The sequence below is a fragment of the Cynara cardunculus genome (genome assembly GCF_001531365.2).
Source record: "Cynara cardunculus var. scolymus isolate 2C chromosome LG 7, CcrdV1, whole genome shotgun sequence".
Taxonomy (NCBI): Eukaryota; Viridiplantae; Streptophyta; class Magnoliopsida; order Asterales; family Asteraceae; genus Cynara; species Cynara cardunculus.
Genome location: NC_037534.1, coordinates 4424291 through 4439446, shown reverse-complemented (window position 1 = coordinate 4439446; position 15156 = coordinate 4424291). Strand labels below are relative to the sequence as shown.

The 15156-nt window shown below is 34.3% G+C and overlaps 1 protein-coding gene across 1 annotated transcript in view; it reads right to left on the bottom strand.

The window, feature by feature from the left end:
* The window catches only part of LOC112515700 (kinesin-like protein KIN-4A), a 16691-nt gene extending 3880 nt beyond the window's left edge, over nt 1–12811 (bottom strand). Inside the window, exons 1-22 of the mRNA XM_025122606.1 lie at nt 12692–12811; nt 11818–11964; nt 11585–11734; nt 11219–11469; nt 10398–10576; nt 10187–10311; nt 8867–8903; nt 7741–7832; nt 7550–7657; nt 7307–7453; nt 6862–7030; nt 6542–6669; nt 5585–5671; nt 5394–5510; nt 5208–5318; nt 5051–5131; nt 4292–4363; nt 3047–3143; nt 2937–2968; nt 1382–1473; nt 1191–1289; nt 874–1083 (exon numbers count right to left, since the gene is read on the bottom strand). Coding sequence (XP_024978374.1) covers nt 874–1083; nt 1191–1289; nt 1382–1473; nt 2937–2968; nt 3047–3143; nt 4292–4363; nt 5051–5131; nt 5208–5318; nt 5394–5510; nt 5585–5671; nt 6542–6669; nt 6862–7030; nt 7307–7453; nt 7550–7657; nt 7741–7832; nt 8867–8903; nt 10187–10311; nt 10398–10576; nt 11219–11469; nt 11585–11734; nt 11818–11964; nt 12692–12811 — 2651 coding nt within the window. The remainder of the gene's footprint in view (nt 1–873; nt 1084–1190; nt 1290–1381; nt 1474–2936; nt 2969–3046; nt 3144–4291; nt 4364–5050; nt 5132–5207; nt 5319–5393; nt 5511–5584; nt 5672–6541; nt 6670–6861; nt 7031–7306; nt 7454–7549; nt 7658–7740; nt 7833–8866; nt 8904–10186; nt 10312–10397; nt 10577–11218; nt 11470–11584; nt 11735–11817; nt 11965–12691) is intronic.
* Between the last annotated feature and the right edge of the window lie 2345 nt (nt 12812–15156).

Here is a 15156-nt window from a genome sequence, read left to right as displayed (position 1 = left end):
TATATATATATATATATATATATATATATATATATATATATATATATATTGTGAGGATATGTAGAACTCCTCTGAATTCATCTCTAAAAGGTCCCTTTAGAGAAGAGGGAGGTTCATGTATACACAGGGGGCCTTTTTTCAAGAACTCGTGAAATTGTGATTCAGAGAACTTGTGTATTATGTGTTATTTCATATGATCTTTTTTCATTTAAGACTAGGATTTAGAATATTGATTAACACCATTCATCTGGACAGTATGCAAATGTGCATCCAAGTAATTTTGTGGTTTTTATGCACGTGTGTATGTTATGACAATTTGCTTAAAAATTACTTGTATGCACATGTTCATACCATCCAAATGAACAGTTACAGAATGTTCTTTAGTTTTTCATTATTTTGTGGTTTTCCTCTGAACCGGACCCTCTCCCTCTCTCTCTCTCTCTCTCTCTCTCTATATATATATATATATATATACACATACAGGTTTGATGGTCCACGTCTAGCCGTTATGGGACTACAAAATACACCCTCAAAAGGAGCTAAAGAGTGACCCATAGAATGTGTCGAGTCCCAAGTGTTAGACCCTAGTAGCATCTAAGGATATGTGGGGCCCCTTCGAATCCAAGGAGTCTGCCCACGGATGTTTTGTCTTATTTAACAAACAAAAAGGAAAGCAGTACACTGCCAACTGCAAAAGGTGTCTTTATAAGAGCCTTATAGAGAGAGGAGAGGTTCCTACGTGTAGACAGGCTTGATGTTGACATCTACTGAAACATATCTATAACAGTAAATCAATAAGAAGTGTTCTAGTGTAGAATTTATTTGTATAAAGGTGAAACACAGAATTTGCGAAATTGTGGTAATATAGTTTACCTTGTATCAGTAACAAGATTGAATAAGTATTGAAGCAAATCCTTTGCATCTCCCAATGAGTATACCATCTTCCATCGACCAGAGGCAAGGTCATGTCCCCTCCCAGCCTCCGAGAGCTGTGTAGACAACAAAGAAAGGGCAGCTGATGAAGATTTCACCCTGCTTTCAAGTGAAACAATCCTAGCTGCTCTTGTATTTGGTGACAAAGACCTCCTAACAAACGGGTAAGACCAAAACGCATATTGAACAAGAATATATGTAAAAAGAGGGGAAAAAAGAAAAGCACAATTATCTACAATATATGTCTCAAAATATACCAAGCCTGTTTGTTCTCCTCTGATGGAGGCTTGGATGCCTGAGAAGAAGGCTTATCCATTTGTTTCAGAAAGATTAACTCCTCTTTAAGTTTAGCATGGCTGGATATACAGGAAAGAATTAATTCATCATGTAAAATTAAATATGATATGAATGAGTGAACATAACTGCAGGTTAGCATACATACACATACCTCTTTGTTTGCTTTTCATACTCCATATGAAGTTTATTCACATGCATTACTTTGTCGAGTTCGTGATTAAGCCATCTCGTCAAATTTTTGATCTGGAAATGATATTTAAATAACAGATCTCTTAAACCACACTAGACATAATAAAACGTGCCAGAAAAACAAGAAAACTGCCAGAGCTGCTTAAATTCATGATCAATTCATATTTCATCGGTTAATGCCAGCATGTAGAACTCCATATCTAAAATCCATGGCTTCAAAATACTTATTGAGTTCAAATTCCTAAGATATACTTCCTCCATCCCATAATAAATGATAGAATTTCCATCTTGGTTTGATTAAATATTATATTACATTTTCCCTTTCAGCAAGATTTCAACCCAAAATTACATAGTTTCCTTTTTTAATCATTGCAAAATATTGGCGACATTGATTTTGGTCTATCTTGTCATTACTGAGGAGTATTATAGTAATGATCAAATACTCTCATGTTTAAGTTGCTATGAACATTTGTTGCTATTAACATTTGTTTTCTAGGAGTATTATTAATTTTGGTCTATCTTGCCTGTCTTTCTTACTTTCTTACCAGTCTTCCATGTTTAAGTTGCTATGAACATTTCTTTTCTACTTGCATTGCATGTCTCACCTGATTACATTGTTTGCGTGCACACCATTGAATCATTATCCTATATGTTATATTTTCCGAACTACTTGTCATTGTACCTATCTTATTGTCTGCTTGCACACACCTGGGTTTCGTGCACAAGCTGTGGGTATTCATGGAAACAACCTCTCAATTCTAGCGGTCGGTTAAGGTCTATGTACATCCTACTCCCAAACCCTACTTTCAAGTGGGATATACTGAGTCCATTTGGCTTGGTTTGATTTGGTTTGGTTTATGTGTAATATTTGAACATGATAATAACCCAATTCTTAACCGAAATACCAATAAGTAACCCAAACACTAAGAAAATCCCTCTTTTACTTAAGAATGTAGTGGCCAAGATATATACATAGATGTATGTTTATTATGTTTATGTGGGTGCGGAGAGGTTCAAGTGTGAACATTAAAAAGGTTGGAAACATAGAAACAAATCTCAACTGTAGAGAAGTGACCAAAAAGATGGTTAAAACCTTATTTTTAAAACAAAAAAGATTCCCACCATTCTTAATTGAAAATAGGTAAAATATAATCAAAATTTGAGCCAAACCAATTATACCAACAAAAAAAAAGAACAAGCACGATATTCTCTTTAATTTGGCATCCATATTGTTATATTTTTTCATCCTTCTTTCCACATTTCCAACCCTTTTGTTGTTTCCATTTAAACCCTCCCCTATGTGTGTCTATATCTGTGACTACCTATTTACACAGTTTGTATCCATTCTCCATTTTGTGTCTCATCCCAGTTCTCCTTAATTCAAGTAAATGAGACCAACAAGTAGTAGGAAAAAGCAATAAAAGGTTGAATGTTATATGAACTAACCAAATATATAGAATCTTCAGGTGGCTTTTGACCACAAAATTCATTAGTAGGAAAAGAAGGTTCACAATTACCTGTCCACTTCGTTTTTGTCCACTGGGTTGAACTGGAAGAGAAAGAGGAGAGAATGAAGTTACTAAAAGCAAGAACAAGTTGTGGAAAGAAGTACCGTTAAGATATTTACCAGTAGTTTCACGACGGTTGGCAACCTTGCGTAATTCAAGCAACTCTTTTAGCTTTTTGGTAGCTCTTGCAGCTTCTTCTGTTTTCCTCTGAAGAACCTGGAGTGAAAGAATAAGTTCAAAAGGTTCTCCATGTCAACTGATGAATTTTTGAACTACAGAACTCCTAAAACATTCAGAAATTGTGGTGACGACAGAAATAACACCATTTTGCAACCATTTACAAGTATTGTCAAGGGAAGTGAAGAACTTTTATTTGTTTGTGGACACATTTTAGTCCAATCTTTATAGGCCTTAGAAAATATTAATAAGGGCAGGTTCAAATGAGAACCAGAAATCTTTTGAGAACCTCGGAACCAATGATTTCATGAATTATTAATGATAAATAACCCTGAAATATTCATGAATATCATGCATTTTCATTATTCATGACGAATCAGCCTAAAATAAAAATTAATGATATTTGTTCCTGAACAATTGTTTCGCAAGTTCTAAAAATATTTATGGTTCTCATTTGAACTTGACCTATATTAGTAAAGCATCAACTTATGCATAACCTCTTCTTAAAGGGTATACACCATCCTCCACAGCGCTCCCACCGCATTGGTCCCACGACCATCTTGGGGAGAAAAACCATGTTGTCCCAGAGAGAGAGACAGACGGATGGTACCGGATTCAGCTTGGGACCTCACTAAGGATTCCCACCTCCTTACCGCTAGGACAATCCCTGAGTCCCTAACTTGTAATGTCTACAGATTATTTATAACTTTCTAAATATATACTCAGGAGGTGATATATAAGTTGTGTCTACGCTCCTCATATGCATGTAGTTGTTTCCTTTTCTTTAATCCTTCTCATATCTAACCACATGCTTCTTTTATTGAGTTAAGCTGATTCTAGTCTAATTCCCCAAATTAAATCAAACCATATCAAATGAACAAGAGTAACAGAGAATTTTAGTTTAAAAGAGACTATCAAAGAAAAAAATAGGTATTCTAAATTTTTCAGGAGGAAATCAACAAGCTAATTTGTAAAATATTTAAAGTTTATAAACAATTCATATGATACCAACAAAGATATCTGGATGTAAGGTTAGAGTGTCAACGCTAAGGGTAAGTAGACAAATTGCTATCATTTATGACTTCAGTTACGGAAGTTTATCCAAAGTAGATCTGCTGCAAACACCAGTTGTTGTGTTCTTAGATGAATTTTTAAGGTGGCAAGCACATTTAATAGTAAATCCTTACCTGTGTTTGGCGTTGATATAGAGCAAGCAATTTATGCCTCTCAAATTCACTCTTCCTGCTCTCTTTCTTTAGCTGCTAAAAGATACAATATCGAATTAGTTTGCATTTTCTTAGTAGGTCCAGATGCCGGCATATGGCATGCATGACTTCAAATCACCAACCTCTACCAAACCATTTTACAGTATAAAGTTACCCCCAGAACTTACAAAAACCGCTTAAAAATAGGCCAGCCTGTCAAAAGTCCATCATGATGTAGACAAATTATGATGTGGAATGTTTTGAATGTTTGGTTGGTTCTATCTCGTCAGTAAATTTTCTTAGGGTCATCTCTCTGGCACTGTCAAATCTTATATTGGATTCGGCATCATCCTATTCTCTGCCAAATCACTCTCTTATGTGTGAATCAAGTTGAACATGTCAGTTTTGCTAGGTTAAAAAATGCAGAGGTGCATATGTATATTCAGTGAGATGAGTTGATGTATGTGATGGGTGTTAGGATATGTAGAACCCTTTGAGGAGAAATGGTCCAAGTCTATCGAGGTGGGACTCTAACACGCTCCCTCCAACAGAGGCTACATAGGCACAATTGTTCCAGGGTGTCGAAAGGGGGCTAGGCAAGTACAGATTTCCCCAGAGTAACGAGTTGTTAGACCTTAGCTCTGATACCATGTGAGAATATGTGGAAAGGGAGGTTCCAACATATATTGAGGAGAAATGATTCAAGCCTAGCCAATGTGGGACTCGAACATTAGATACTACCTGCAGCATTTGCTTCTCACTATTGGCCTTCCATTGCCGAAATTGCTCCTCCTCATGTTTCATCTTTTGCTGTAGTTGCACCTGTAATGAAAAAGAACTACCATTGAAAACTGTGGGAACTTTTTGAACATGTAAGTGAGATTTATCCAGGAATAACCTTTTGGGACTTGATAAGACATATCTGGTCTTGTAGTCGTTTCATCGCATCTTGACTTTTTTGCTTTAAAAGTTCAATCTGTTGTTCATATTGTTTCTCTAAATCTGAAATCTGCATTTAGTATTAATAGAACGATTTAGCAGTTGGTTGAAAAGAGGTCCAGGGCAGCATAATAATGTGGATCACAATCACCTGCACCTCAATTTCTTCAAGTTTCTCCGCATTCATGGTTTGCTCTTTTTCTGTTGGCTCACCCAGAGCTTCAAGACGTGCAATTTTAGCTCGCAAGCCATCTCTTTCTAGCTGCAAGCACAGCAGAACTTATCATATAAAGAAAAAGCAAAGGATCAAAGATGGTCAAACAAAAGATATCCAACCTGCAATGATCTTTTTCCTTCCTCAAGCTCGATGATTTTCTTTCCAAAGCGTTGCTTGAGTGCTTCCACATCAGAAGACCCAATAAGCTTCATCTCAGACTGCAAATAAGTCGAGATGATCTAACTGAATGATGATAAACACAACAACAAAAGCATTAAACCCAAACCAGTTGGGGTACGCTAAAGTCTAAGGGGCTACTTGGTAGATGTTTAATGATTTATTACAAAATGATTAAGTAGTCAGAATGAATTAAGAGTCGGTATGATTTAACACGGAATGAATATGGTTGTTTGGCCTAATTACAACTCCATTTTGGGTTGGTATCACAAGAAAACAACATCCACAAGATTTTTCTCCCTTGATGGTCACGGGACCAGTGTGATAGGGAAGCTCCAGAGGGTGGTGTACAACCTCTTTTAGCATCATTGAGACAAAAAATCAGTTTTTAAGCATTGACATTGCATATGTGATGCACAAACATCATCTGAATGAAGATGAATCAGTATAAAAAGATATTTCCTAGCAATCCCTAGTCATTTTCAAAACAATTGATATTGGTTTCCTATTTGCTCATTTTGAATAATCATGTATCAGAAAGAAGAAGAAAAATACTACTCCCACCCTCCTTTGGAAGTTGAAATCTACTTCTCCCTTGACTATACTTTAGAGTATCAATTTTCGAGTTATTGACTCCCATTCTGGGAGTATCTTTTACCATCATAAAACTAGTAACTTCAATTGGTCATTAAGGAACTATCCTTGGGAACAGAAAATAATGTGAATTCTTGATGATAGAGTTCTCAATCATTGTAGGAGGAAGTTAGATAGATATGCCTTAAATCTAGGCTGAACCAGTTTAATCGCAAAACGGATCGATTGGTTGCAATCAAGTACACTTCCTACAACGCAATCTCCAAAAAAAAAAAGTAAATGCATAATACTAGACTCAAGGGCACCTCTTTCTCCTCCAGGCGTTTGTCCAAATCATTTAACTCTTTATGCCACATATTCTGCTGAATTTCATGCTCCTGCTTTATTGTCAATTTATCAGGTTCTTTCAAAACTTCACCTGCAATATCGTGATCTTAATTCCCAAGATAAAAAAGTGGGATTAGTACAACGTCAAATATGTCCTATATGTTAGGTAATGCAAGCAAAGGAGCACAAGAGGGGATAGGAGGAAAAATGATACATGCATCATGTCTACGGCTAAAACCAAATTTCATTCTAGTATACTTCTTGTGCAAATATTTATACTTGGTCACTGATAACTTACTTGCAACAGATTCACTGACTGCCTCGGGAGAGGTCGTGCATCGTGAGTCTCTCTTAATTGCCTCGGGAGAGGTAGTGCATTGTGAGTCTCTCTTAATTGCCTCGGGAGAGGTCGTGCATTGTGAACCGCTCTTAACTCCATCTCTTTGAACAAAATATTCACGATATTCCTGAGATCGAATCAAATAGTAATCTATCAAACCTTTTACTTTAGCATGATTCTTATATATGAAATAAACATCTAACCATTATTATTGTGAGAATATGAGGAACCCCCAAATTACTCTCCAAAAGACCCCTTGGGGCGTGAAGGAAGGCTCCAACATATATAGAGGATAAATGGTCCAAGTCTAGCCGATGTGGAACTCTAACAATTATAAACCTAAACTACAAGATTGCCAACAGAATAATAGTTGATTGTCATTGAAAAGTATATATTCACATACATGAGCCTTTTTTTCATAAACAGCACATTTGTTGCGATATTCATGAATCTTTTGGAGAAGTTCTGAGTTGGTAGCCTGACATTCATGGATCTTTTGGAGAAGTTGTGAGTTGGTAGCCTCTAGAGAATCAACTTTTCTCTTAAGTTCCTACAAGAAAGTAGCACAAGACCATAAGCACCTTATCATAATAATGTCTGCATAGTTTTATAACAAACCACAACATATGATAGATATACATAATACCTGCACTTCAGCAATTTCAGCTTCCCTCCTGTGAGCAAGTTCCGCCTGCAGCAATCTTAATTGCTGCCTCAACTTGTGAGTGTCGGCAGGAAATACTTCTTTTTGAACCTGACAAACACGGAAAATAAGCATGAGTAGAATTATGCATGCCGGCCGAGGGATTGTGAAGAAAAAATGTTATATAAACTTACTGAAGCTTTATTTTGAATGTTACGAGCACGATTAGCATACTTGAGAGTATTAAGAGTTTCCTCGGCATTAAAATCAGCAGGGCTGACACAAGCTAAAACGTATGATACTCAGTAATATAAAAGCACAAGCTAACAGACCCACAAGCATAAGCATTACACTATCACCACCGGAGCGAAAAAGATGCAGCCAGCATAGCTTAATGTTCAAACCTTCACCCAGAAAGTAAGGACCAAAAGTGTACATATTACAAGAAAAAAGAACACAAAGAAGGCAACACTGGGAAAGAAACCCCTTGAAACATGGTTTATATTGTGTTCCAGTACACGTAATATACGGACATAATTCAATTTTCAGCCCCCTGAATCCATTTTGCTTTGTGTAAAAAAAGTCATTTCAGCCGCCCGGTAATGAAAGAAATCCATTTTGCTTTGTGTAACAAAGAAGTCGAGGATGAGATATACGTATCAGACACTTAAAGCTTGCCTTTAACTAGGCTAGGTTTGTTAGACTATGTTATGTTATTTAGCTTTTGTTAGAGAGATTTCCACATATCCTAACATAGTATCAGAGCCGGGGTCCAACACCACCTAGGGAATCCACACACTTTCGCCTCCAATCTTGCAGGCACCGTCTGGCCTCTGTTTGAGGAGACATGTTGGAGACACAGATCATCAAACCTACTATATATATATATATATATATATTTGTGTGTAGGAACCTCTCCTCTCTATATAAGGGCTCTTTTAGAGAGATTCAAAGGGGTTCAACATATCCAACTTAATGTACATGTCTTCCCATTTCCAACCAGTAAGATGTTTCACCATTGACATAGGAAAAATATTCATTAAGTTTCAGCGCTAAATGCAACTTAAGTAATTGTCAGAATGTTATGTTACTTTACAAGTCTAGTTCTCAACCTGCTCATTCTGATTCTACGTGAAGAAGTCCAATTTCCATGCTACATGACAAATTCCATAGTCCAGAACCTGTTCAATCCTGTTGTCACTTAGCAGTTTTCTGATCACTATTTACCTCTAATTTCCTTTGTATAAAAGGTTACAAGAAGCAATTAATTACATTGAGCTCAAGCACAAGAAGAGGGATGAGAGCATAATAAGGAGATACCTATCATAACAGTTTTGCAATTCCCACCAAGTGAAGCCTGTTGAATGCATGAAGAATTTACATTATGAACTAGTACAACAAGATACACGAATATAGCTTAAACAAGGTTTCAGAAACAGATCTGACAAACTTCAATTGAATTTAATCATTCTTTAGAACATCTCAGAAACATTTAGAGGATAATAATAGTCGATGTTATATAATATATATCTCACTAATTGCTCAAGCATGCTAACTCGCTATACAAGATCTTATAACAAACCATTTATCGCATGTTCTTTTGGGGAAAAAATAAGCATACAAAGTATACAATCATATGTGTGAGATATACGGAGGTTTCGTTTGGTTTGATTAGGTTTTCTACAACCAATCATCTATAAGCACTACGAGTTTATGTGAAAAGGTGTTTTATCAATATTGTCATGCATTTTTTAAATTATTTGAAATGAAAGAATCTTTGACGTTACTCGTATATCTATTATATTCTTAGGTTACAGTTAAATTTGGTTTTCGTTGTCTCATGTTTTAAGGACATTGAGTAAGGATCTATCAAACAGAATTGCAGGCACTAAAATGCAAATTGAGCATGTTGTTCTATCGCTCAATGAAATTAGCATGTTTCTTGGTGGGAACGAGGTGTTTTGGTTGAGCAAGAAGCACCTGATCGTTTTGCATCTGAACCAAGTCATGACATATATTTCCTGTAAAATAACCTAGGCAAGGCATCCCTGCCAGAAGTTAGAATTCTGTTGAACAAACTAATGCAACTATACTACTATAATGGGGATGTGATCCTATAGCCAACAAAGTCTTCTGCGAGAACACCAAACATATAGAGGTTGATTTCAATTTTGTATGGAATCATGTCATGGGTACAACAATCAACCTCACCTCTATCTAGTATGTTTGTATGCATACCCGGTATTGATAGCTAGAAATTGTGATAAGAGTTTCATGAAAGACCCGGATTGATTTTTTCTGTGACAAGGTGGACATAATGATATATACACTCCATCTTGATGAGGATTGCTGTAGTATTTTCGTTAAGCCATTACCTAGGGTTGTCTTTGTCATGATTCCAGCTTGTACATATTATACAGGGTTTTCCCAAATTATAAGCATTTGTTCAAACCCTAAACATTTATAGTTGACATCATCTTTTTCAAAATGTCTAGTGGATAGACCTTGAGAACTAATGCGAACTTCATTCCCTATCGAAGATATGTAAGAAAGAGAAAAAGGAAAAACATGATAAATATTTGAATAAGTAAGAACATTTTGCCACAACTGGTTTTCAGAATTTAACAATGTCAGACAAACCTGCAATAACCGGGTAAGTTTACTGTCTCGATAAGGGATATGCAGCCCCTCTTTCCGTTTTTTGTCATCTCCTAGTGCACTGATGACATTTCCCAGTGCAAGAAGCCCCTTATTGATTTGAATACCTGTTACACCAGAAAAGGAAACCAATATAGAGAACTGATATTGTCCAAAACTAGATGGTACGTTATAAGTTAACACTTGCACCGACCTTCTTTCAGACGAACTCCTTCGGAACCTGCTCTCTTAGCTCTCTCAGATCCAGCAAGGTCTACCATATGTAATTTCGCACATTTGTACTCCTCACCACCAAAATTATCGTTTGAACTGGCTTCACCTTTATTTTTATCCTTCTGCTCTAAAATTATTGTGAATATTGCATGGGACCGACTGTTACAAACATGCCAAACATGAAATTCCCGTATTTGTTGTACAAAACTAACATAAAATTTACTCAAAAAAGGTGGCATTTATGTGTATCTACATAACCATTAATAAACCGCAAATAAATACAAAAAGAAGCTGGTGATAGCTCAAGTTTGAGAGATATGATACTAAAATAAGTTCGAAAGAATCCACAATCTGCGTCAAATAGTATATGATCATAGTATCTGATAGACAAGAGATTGTCAAGTGGTAATAATCAAACAACAAAATCGAAGAAGGGTCACACACAAATCCTTTTGGAAAATATTTAGAGGTCTAACAGTTCATAGGGCATTTACATCCTCTTAACAAGTAGCTTGCACTTAATTTGGAATCTCAAAGCCAAATCTATTAGCACATTGAGATTGGCTTCAGAATTGCTAATTTCTGCTAGCCAATTAGATTGAGAAGAACAATTTGTATGCATTTAGTTTATGCAATGTGGCATTATGTTCCCGTCTACATAACATAGTCAATGACTGAAGGTCATATGTTTAAATTGACTTTCACAACAACAACAAAGAACAATGCATGACCATATTGAAACTAATTTGTATGTCTGCAATTGGAGAAGACAGGATAGAGATTTGTTAAGAAACTGGTCACCTTGATTGACTGTTCATGTCTGTTGCCGCTGTTGACCTATTCGCACATCCTTGCTCTAGGCAAGCTGTCATTTCTTTCTGTGTGCTAACACTGACTTCAGTTGATCCACTTAGGCTTACAGCTCCATCTGATGCTTTGCGAATTTGTACCGGTAGCTTGCCAGGTACTGCGTTCTCAGCATTTCCATCACCGGTTTCTAGTCTATCAATAACGGCTGAATCCAGCAAGTCCCTCACTTCTTCTTTTAGAATCTTAAAATTCAAACACTCTAGTTAAAATCAACCTTAAACATCAACTACACAAAAAACAACATAATTAAGGATATATAGATATCCTATGGTCATATAGAAGAACATAGAAAGTAACCTCAATGTAGGAACAATGCAATTGGAATTCAATTTGATCTTTCAGTGTCTCAATCTTGTTAAATATTGTGTTCATAACTTGAGGGATCAGTCCTCTGTTGGAACCTTCTTTTGGAGCAGTACCCATGGTGTAAGTCTTGCCTGAACCCGTCTGCACGTGTTTATTTTGTGAAATGTCAACAAAAGAAAAAAAAATTTGTGTTCTTACTGTAAAGTTTATATGAATAAAACTACCTGACCATACGCAATAACTGTACCGTTGTATCCTTGAAACAGATCATCTAACAGAGGAGCAACACACTCGTCAAACATATTGCTTGATGGAGACCCTCCTCCTCCATAGATATGATCAAATATAAAGGAATGTGAACCCATTAGCACCTGCACTTGTCAACCAAGCTTTTAAACCTTCAGTGGTGTCAAATTTTATGTGAACATTGGCCTTCTCCAAAATATGGAACTTTTCTATTGATTATATTAATTTATGTAAAGTACCATATGTAAAGAGTGGGTAGTAGCAAGAAACATACACACATTAACGCATACAACCAAAAAAATTCAAGACCGGGAGTAAAATTTCATTGACCTGAAGGTTTTTATAATAGAAGTGGTAACATGTTTTGGAGGTAAATTTATGATAGTTTCATTTACAATGACATTTCCCTGGAATCTAAGTGAAATTCGGCAGGTACTGCAAATTGCAAAGAAGGAATCACATTTTCAATGCTTTTTCCTTTTTAATCGTTGCTGAAAGCAATTATACATGCGCTTTCATGTATCTAATGGAATGATTCACTTCCAGCGTTATTTGAATCACATTTTCATTCAATGCATTTCGTAGATCGTACATAAATCAAATAATCAATCCACTAAGATGATAGTTTTCCTCATTAATTTCTAGAAAATAACCAAAATCCGTTCTTCCATTAGACGATTACATGTATTTAGCACATATGCATAATCGTGATACGAAACCTGAATAAAAGTTCGAGATCGCATAATACTAATTTGCAATTATGCAATGCCATCCATAATTCGAGTAATCTGCTAGATATGAACAAGAAGACGTCCTATATATATAAATATGTGTGTGTGTGTGTGTGGATACCTGAGACGTCCCCGGAACGACGTCCAAACATTCTTCGCCGCCGTTACGCCGCTCCTGTTTGAGAAGAGGACGAATATGCAACGCCACCTTCACATTGCAATTCTCCGGCGAGTTCTCCATTAGGATGAAGATTTTGATTTTTGTATAGAGAGAAATTTTATGTGGATTTTTTTTTGGGAATTTCACGGATGATTTTGGCGGGTGTTCGTTATATATGTTATTTTAATGCGGGGAAGAAATAAGGGTTGGATTCGTAATTTCAAATCAAGCTCTTGTAATATCCAGTCAGCATTTGTAGCCTTTCCGCGTGGCAACATATATGTAGACATGCTTGCATGTGGGTAAAACATATGATAAAAAAAATTAAAAATTATTTTGTATGTATTAAGTATTATTTATTGATGTATATTACTTAAAATTCAATATTATAAGTAAATTGTACATAAATATAATTTATTAAAGTTTTATATTTGAATTCATATAACTAAATACTGATAAACATAATCAAATAAAGTATAAACATTTCATTTTAAATATAAAAATCTAAAATATAATTAGAATAATCATTGAATTGTAACAAAATATTTAATTATTATTTTTATAAAAAAATTATATCATTAAACTAAAAATAAAAAAATGAATTAAAGAAGTTACAAAAAAAAAAGATTTTAAATTGCTAGTTTGGTACTAATATCAATATAATTTTTTTAAATCTTTATGATATCTTTATATTTATATTTTATTCAAAAATAAAAACATTATCGTTTTTTCAAAACCATATGAAACCGTATTATAATATCGACTGAGACAAAAAAAAAGAATATTAAAATCAAGATATATCTCGCTACATTGCGCTAATATCCTTCTAGTAAAACAATAATACTTAATATTGCATATTTTATATCTGGTGTTTAGTTAGGGCATTTTTTATAGATTTAAAAAATATATTGAATTTTAAAAAATATATTTATTTATTTTTAATATATTTTTCATTTTAAAATATCCAACATTAATTATAATATTAAGATATTTTATTTATCTTTTAATTTCTCTCTATAAATAAATATTTTCAAAGTTTTTATTGGTAGAAGTATGTTTAAAAATATTTATCTCACGTGGTAATTTTTTTTGGGTAATTTCTATAATTTGATGAAAAAGGCTATTTTTTCTACTTCCTTCATTTTAGATATAATCTGTTAGAGCTCAATTTTAGTTCAAAATCTTCATTCGTTCTATTTTCTATATTTTAGAGAATCTGTTCGAGATGTTCTTAGGAATAATCATTGGTTAAAATCCAATGCGTTTAAGTGGATTTAATATGATCCAATCATTCAGTTGATATTGGATTTGGTTATCTTATCCAACCCAATTAATATTGGACATCCGGTCCAATCCACTGAATGATTGGATCGGATAGACTCCATTCATCAGATATTACCATTCGTTATTCATTTGATTAAATTGGATCTATCTGATATTCTGATACATTTTTTCTACCAATTAATAACCGTTTCAACCAATTATTCATATATATTTTTTAATTTATTAAAAAAACACTACGTATAAGCATCAACCAAAAAATAATATCGTAAAATACTAATAATTATATATGATTATTAATTGAATGGTTGTTGGATGATAATTTGATTGGATGAGTTCGATTTTATTGGACACTATTTTGTTATCTAAGAACCGATCGATCCAATTTGGATGTTAAATTTTTGGATCCAATCCCATCTAATCACAATGTGATATATGATTTATCACAATGTGATATATGATTAACCACAATGGTGGTGTCTTATTGGTTTGAGCTTGGCTCCAAATATCAAAAGTACCAGGAGGTCTCAGGTTCAAATCCAATGAGAAATAAAAATCCCCTTATGGCCATGGAGGTTCAAATGCGGTGACTCCGGACTATCTACAAAGCAGGTGGTCGTCCTGGGATTAGTCGGCTCGCATAGCGGATTAGATATCCAGGTTAATAAAAAAAATATGATATATAATTATGGTCGATCGATTTAAATTAGATCAAATGACTTTTAACACACTTCTAATTTCTTTCATATATAAAACAATATTTAAAAGCTGTTTTGTTAATTTACAACATATTTCTGATTTTCGTAGTAAAAAAGACAATTTTCAAATTTGTTTAATAAACATGATTAATTTATGGCCTAATTTTATTATCTAATTTGACAAACATATCTTAATATCTTTGTTGTATTTTTATTTCTTTAGTACTGGACGGGTATTCGTGCAATGCAGTGAGATATATTTCGATTTTAATGTTTTATTTGTTTCCGTCTCTGTAAATGTTATAATATGGTTTATATGGTTTTGAGAAAAAGGATAATGTTTTTGTTTTTGAATAAAATATAATTCTGAAAATATTATAAAATTTCGAAAATAAATATACTAATATTAGTATCAAATTAACTATTTAAAATTTTTTTTTTTTTTGT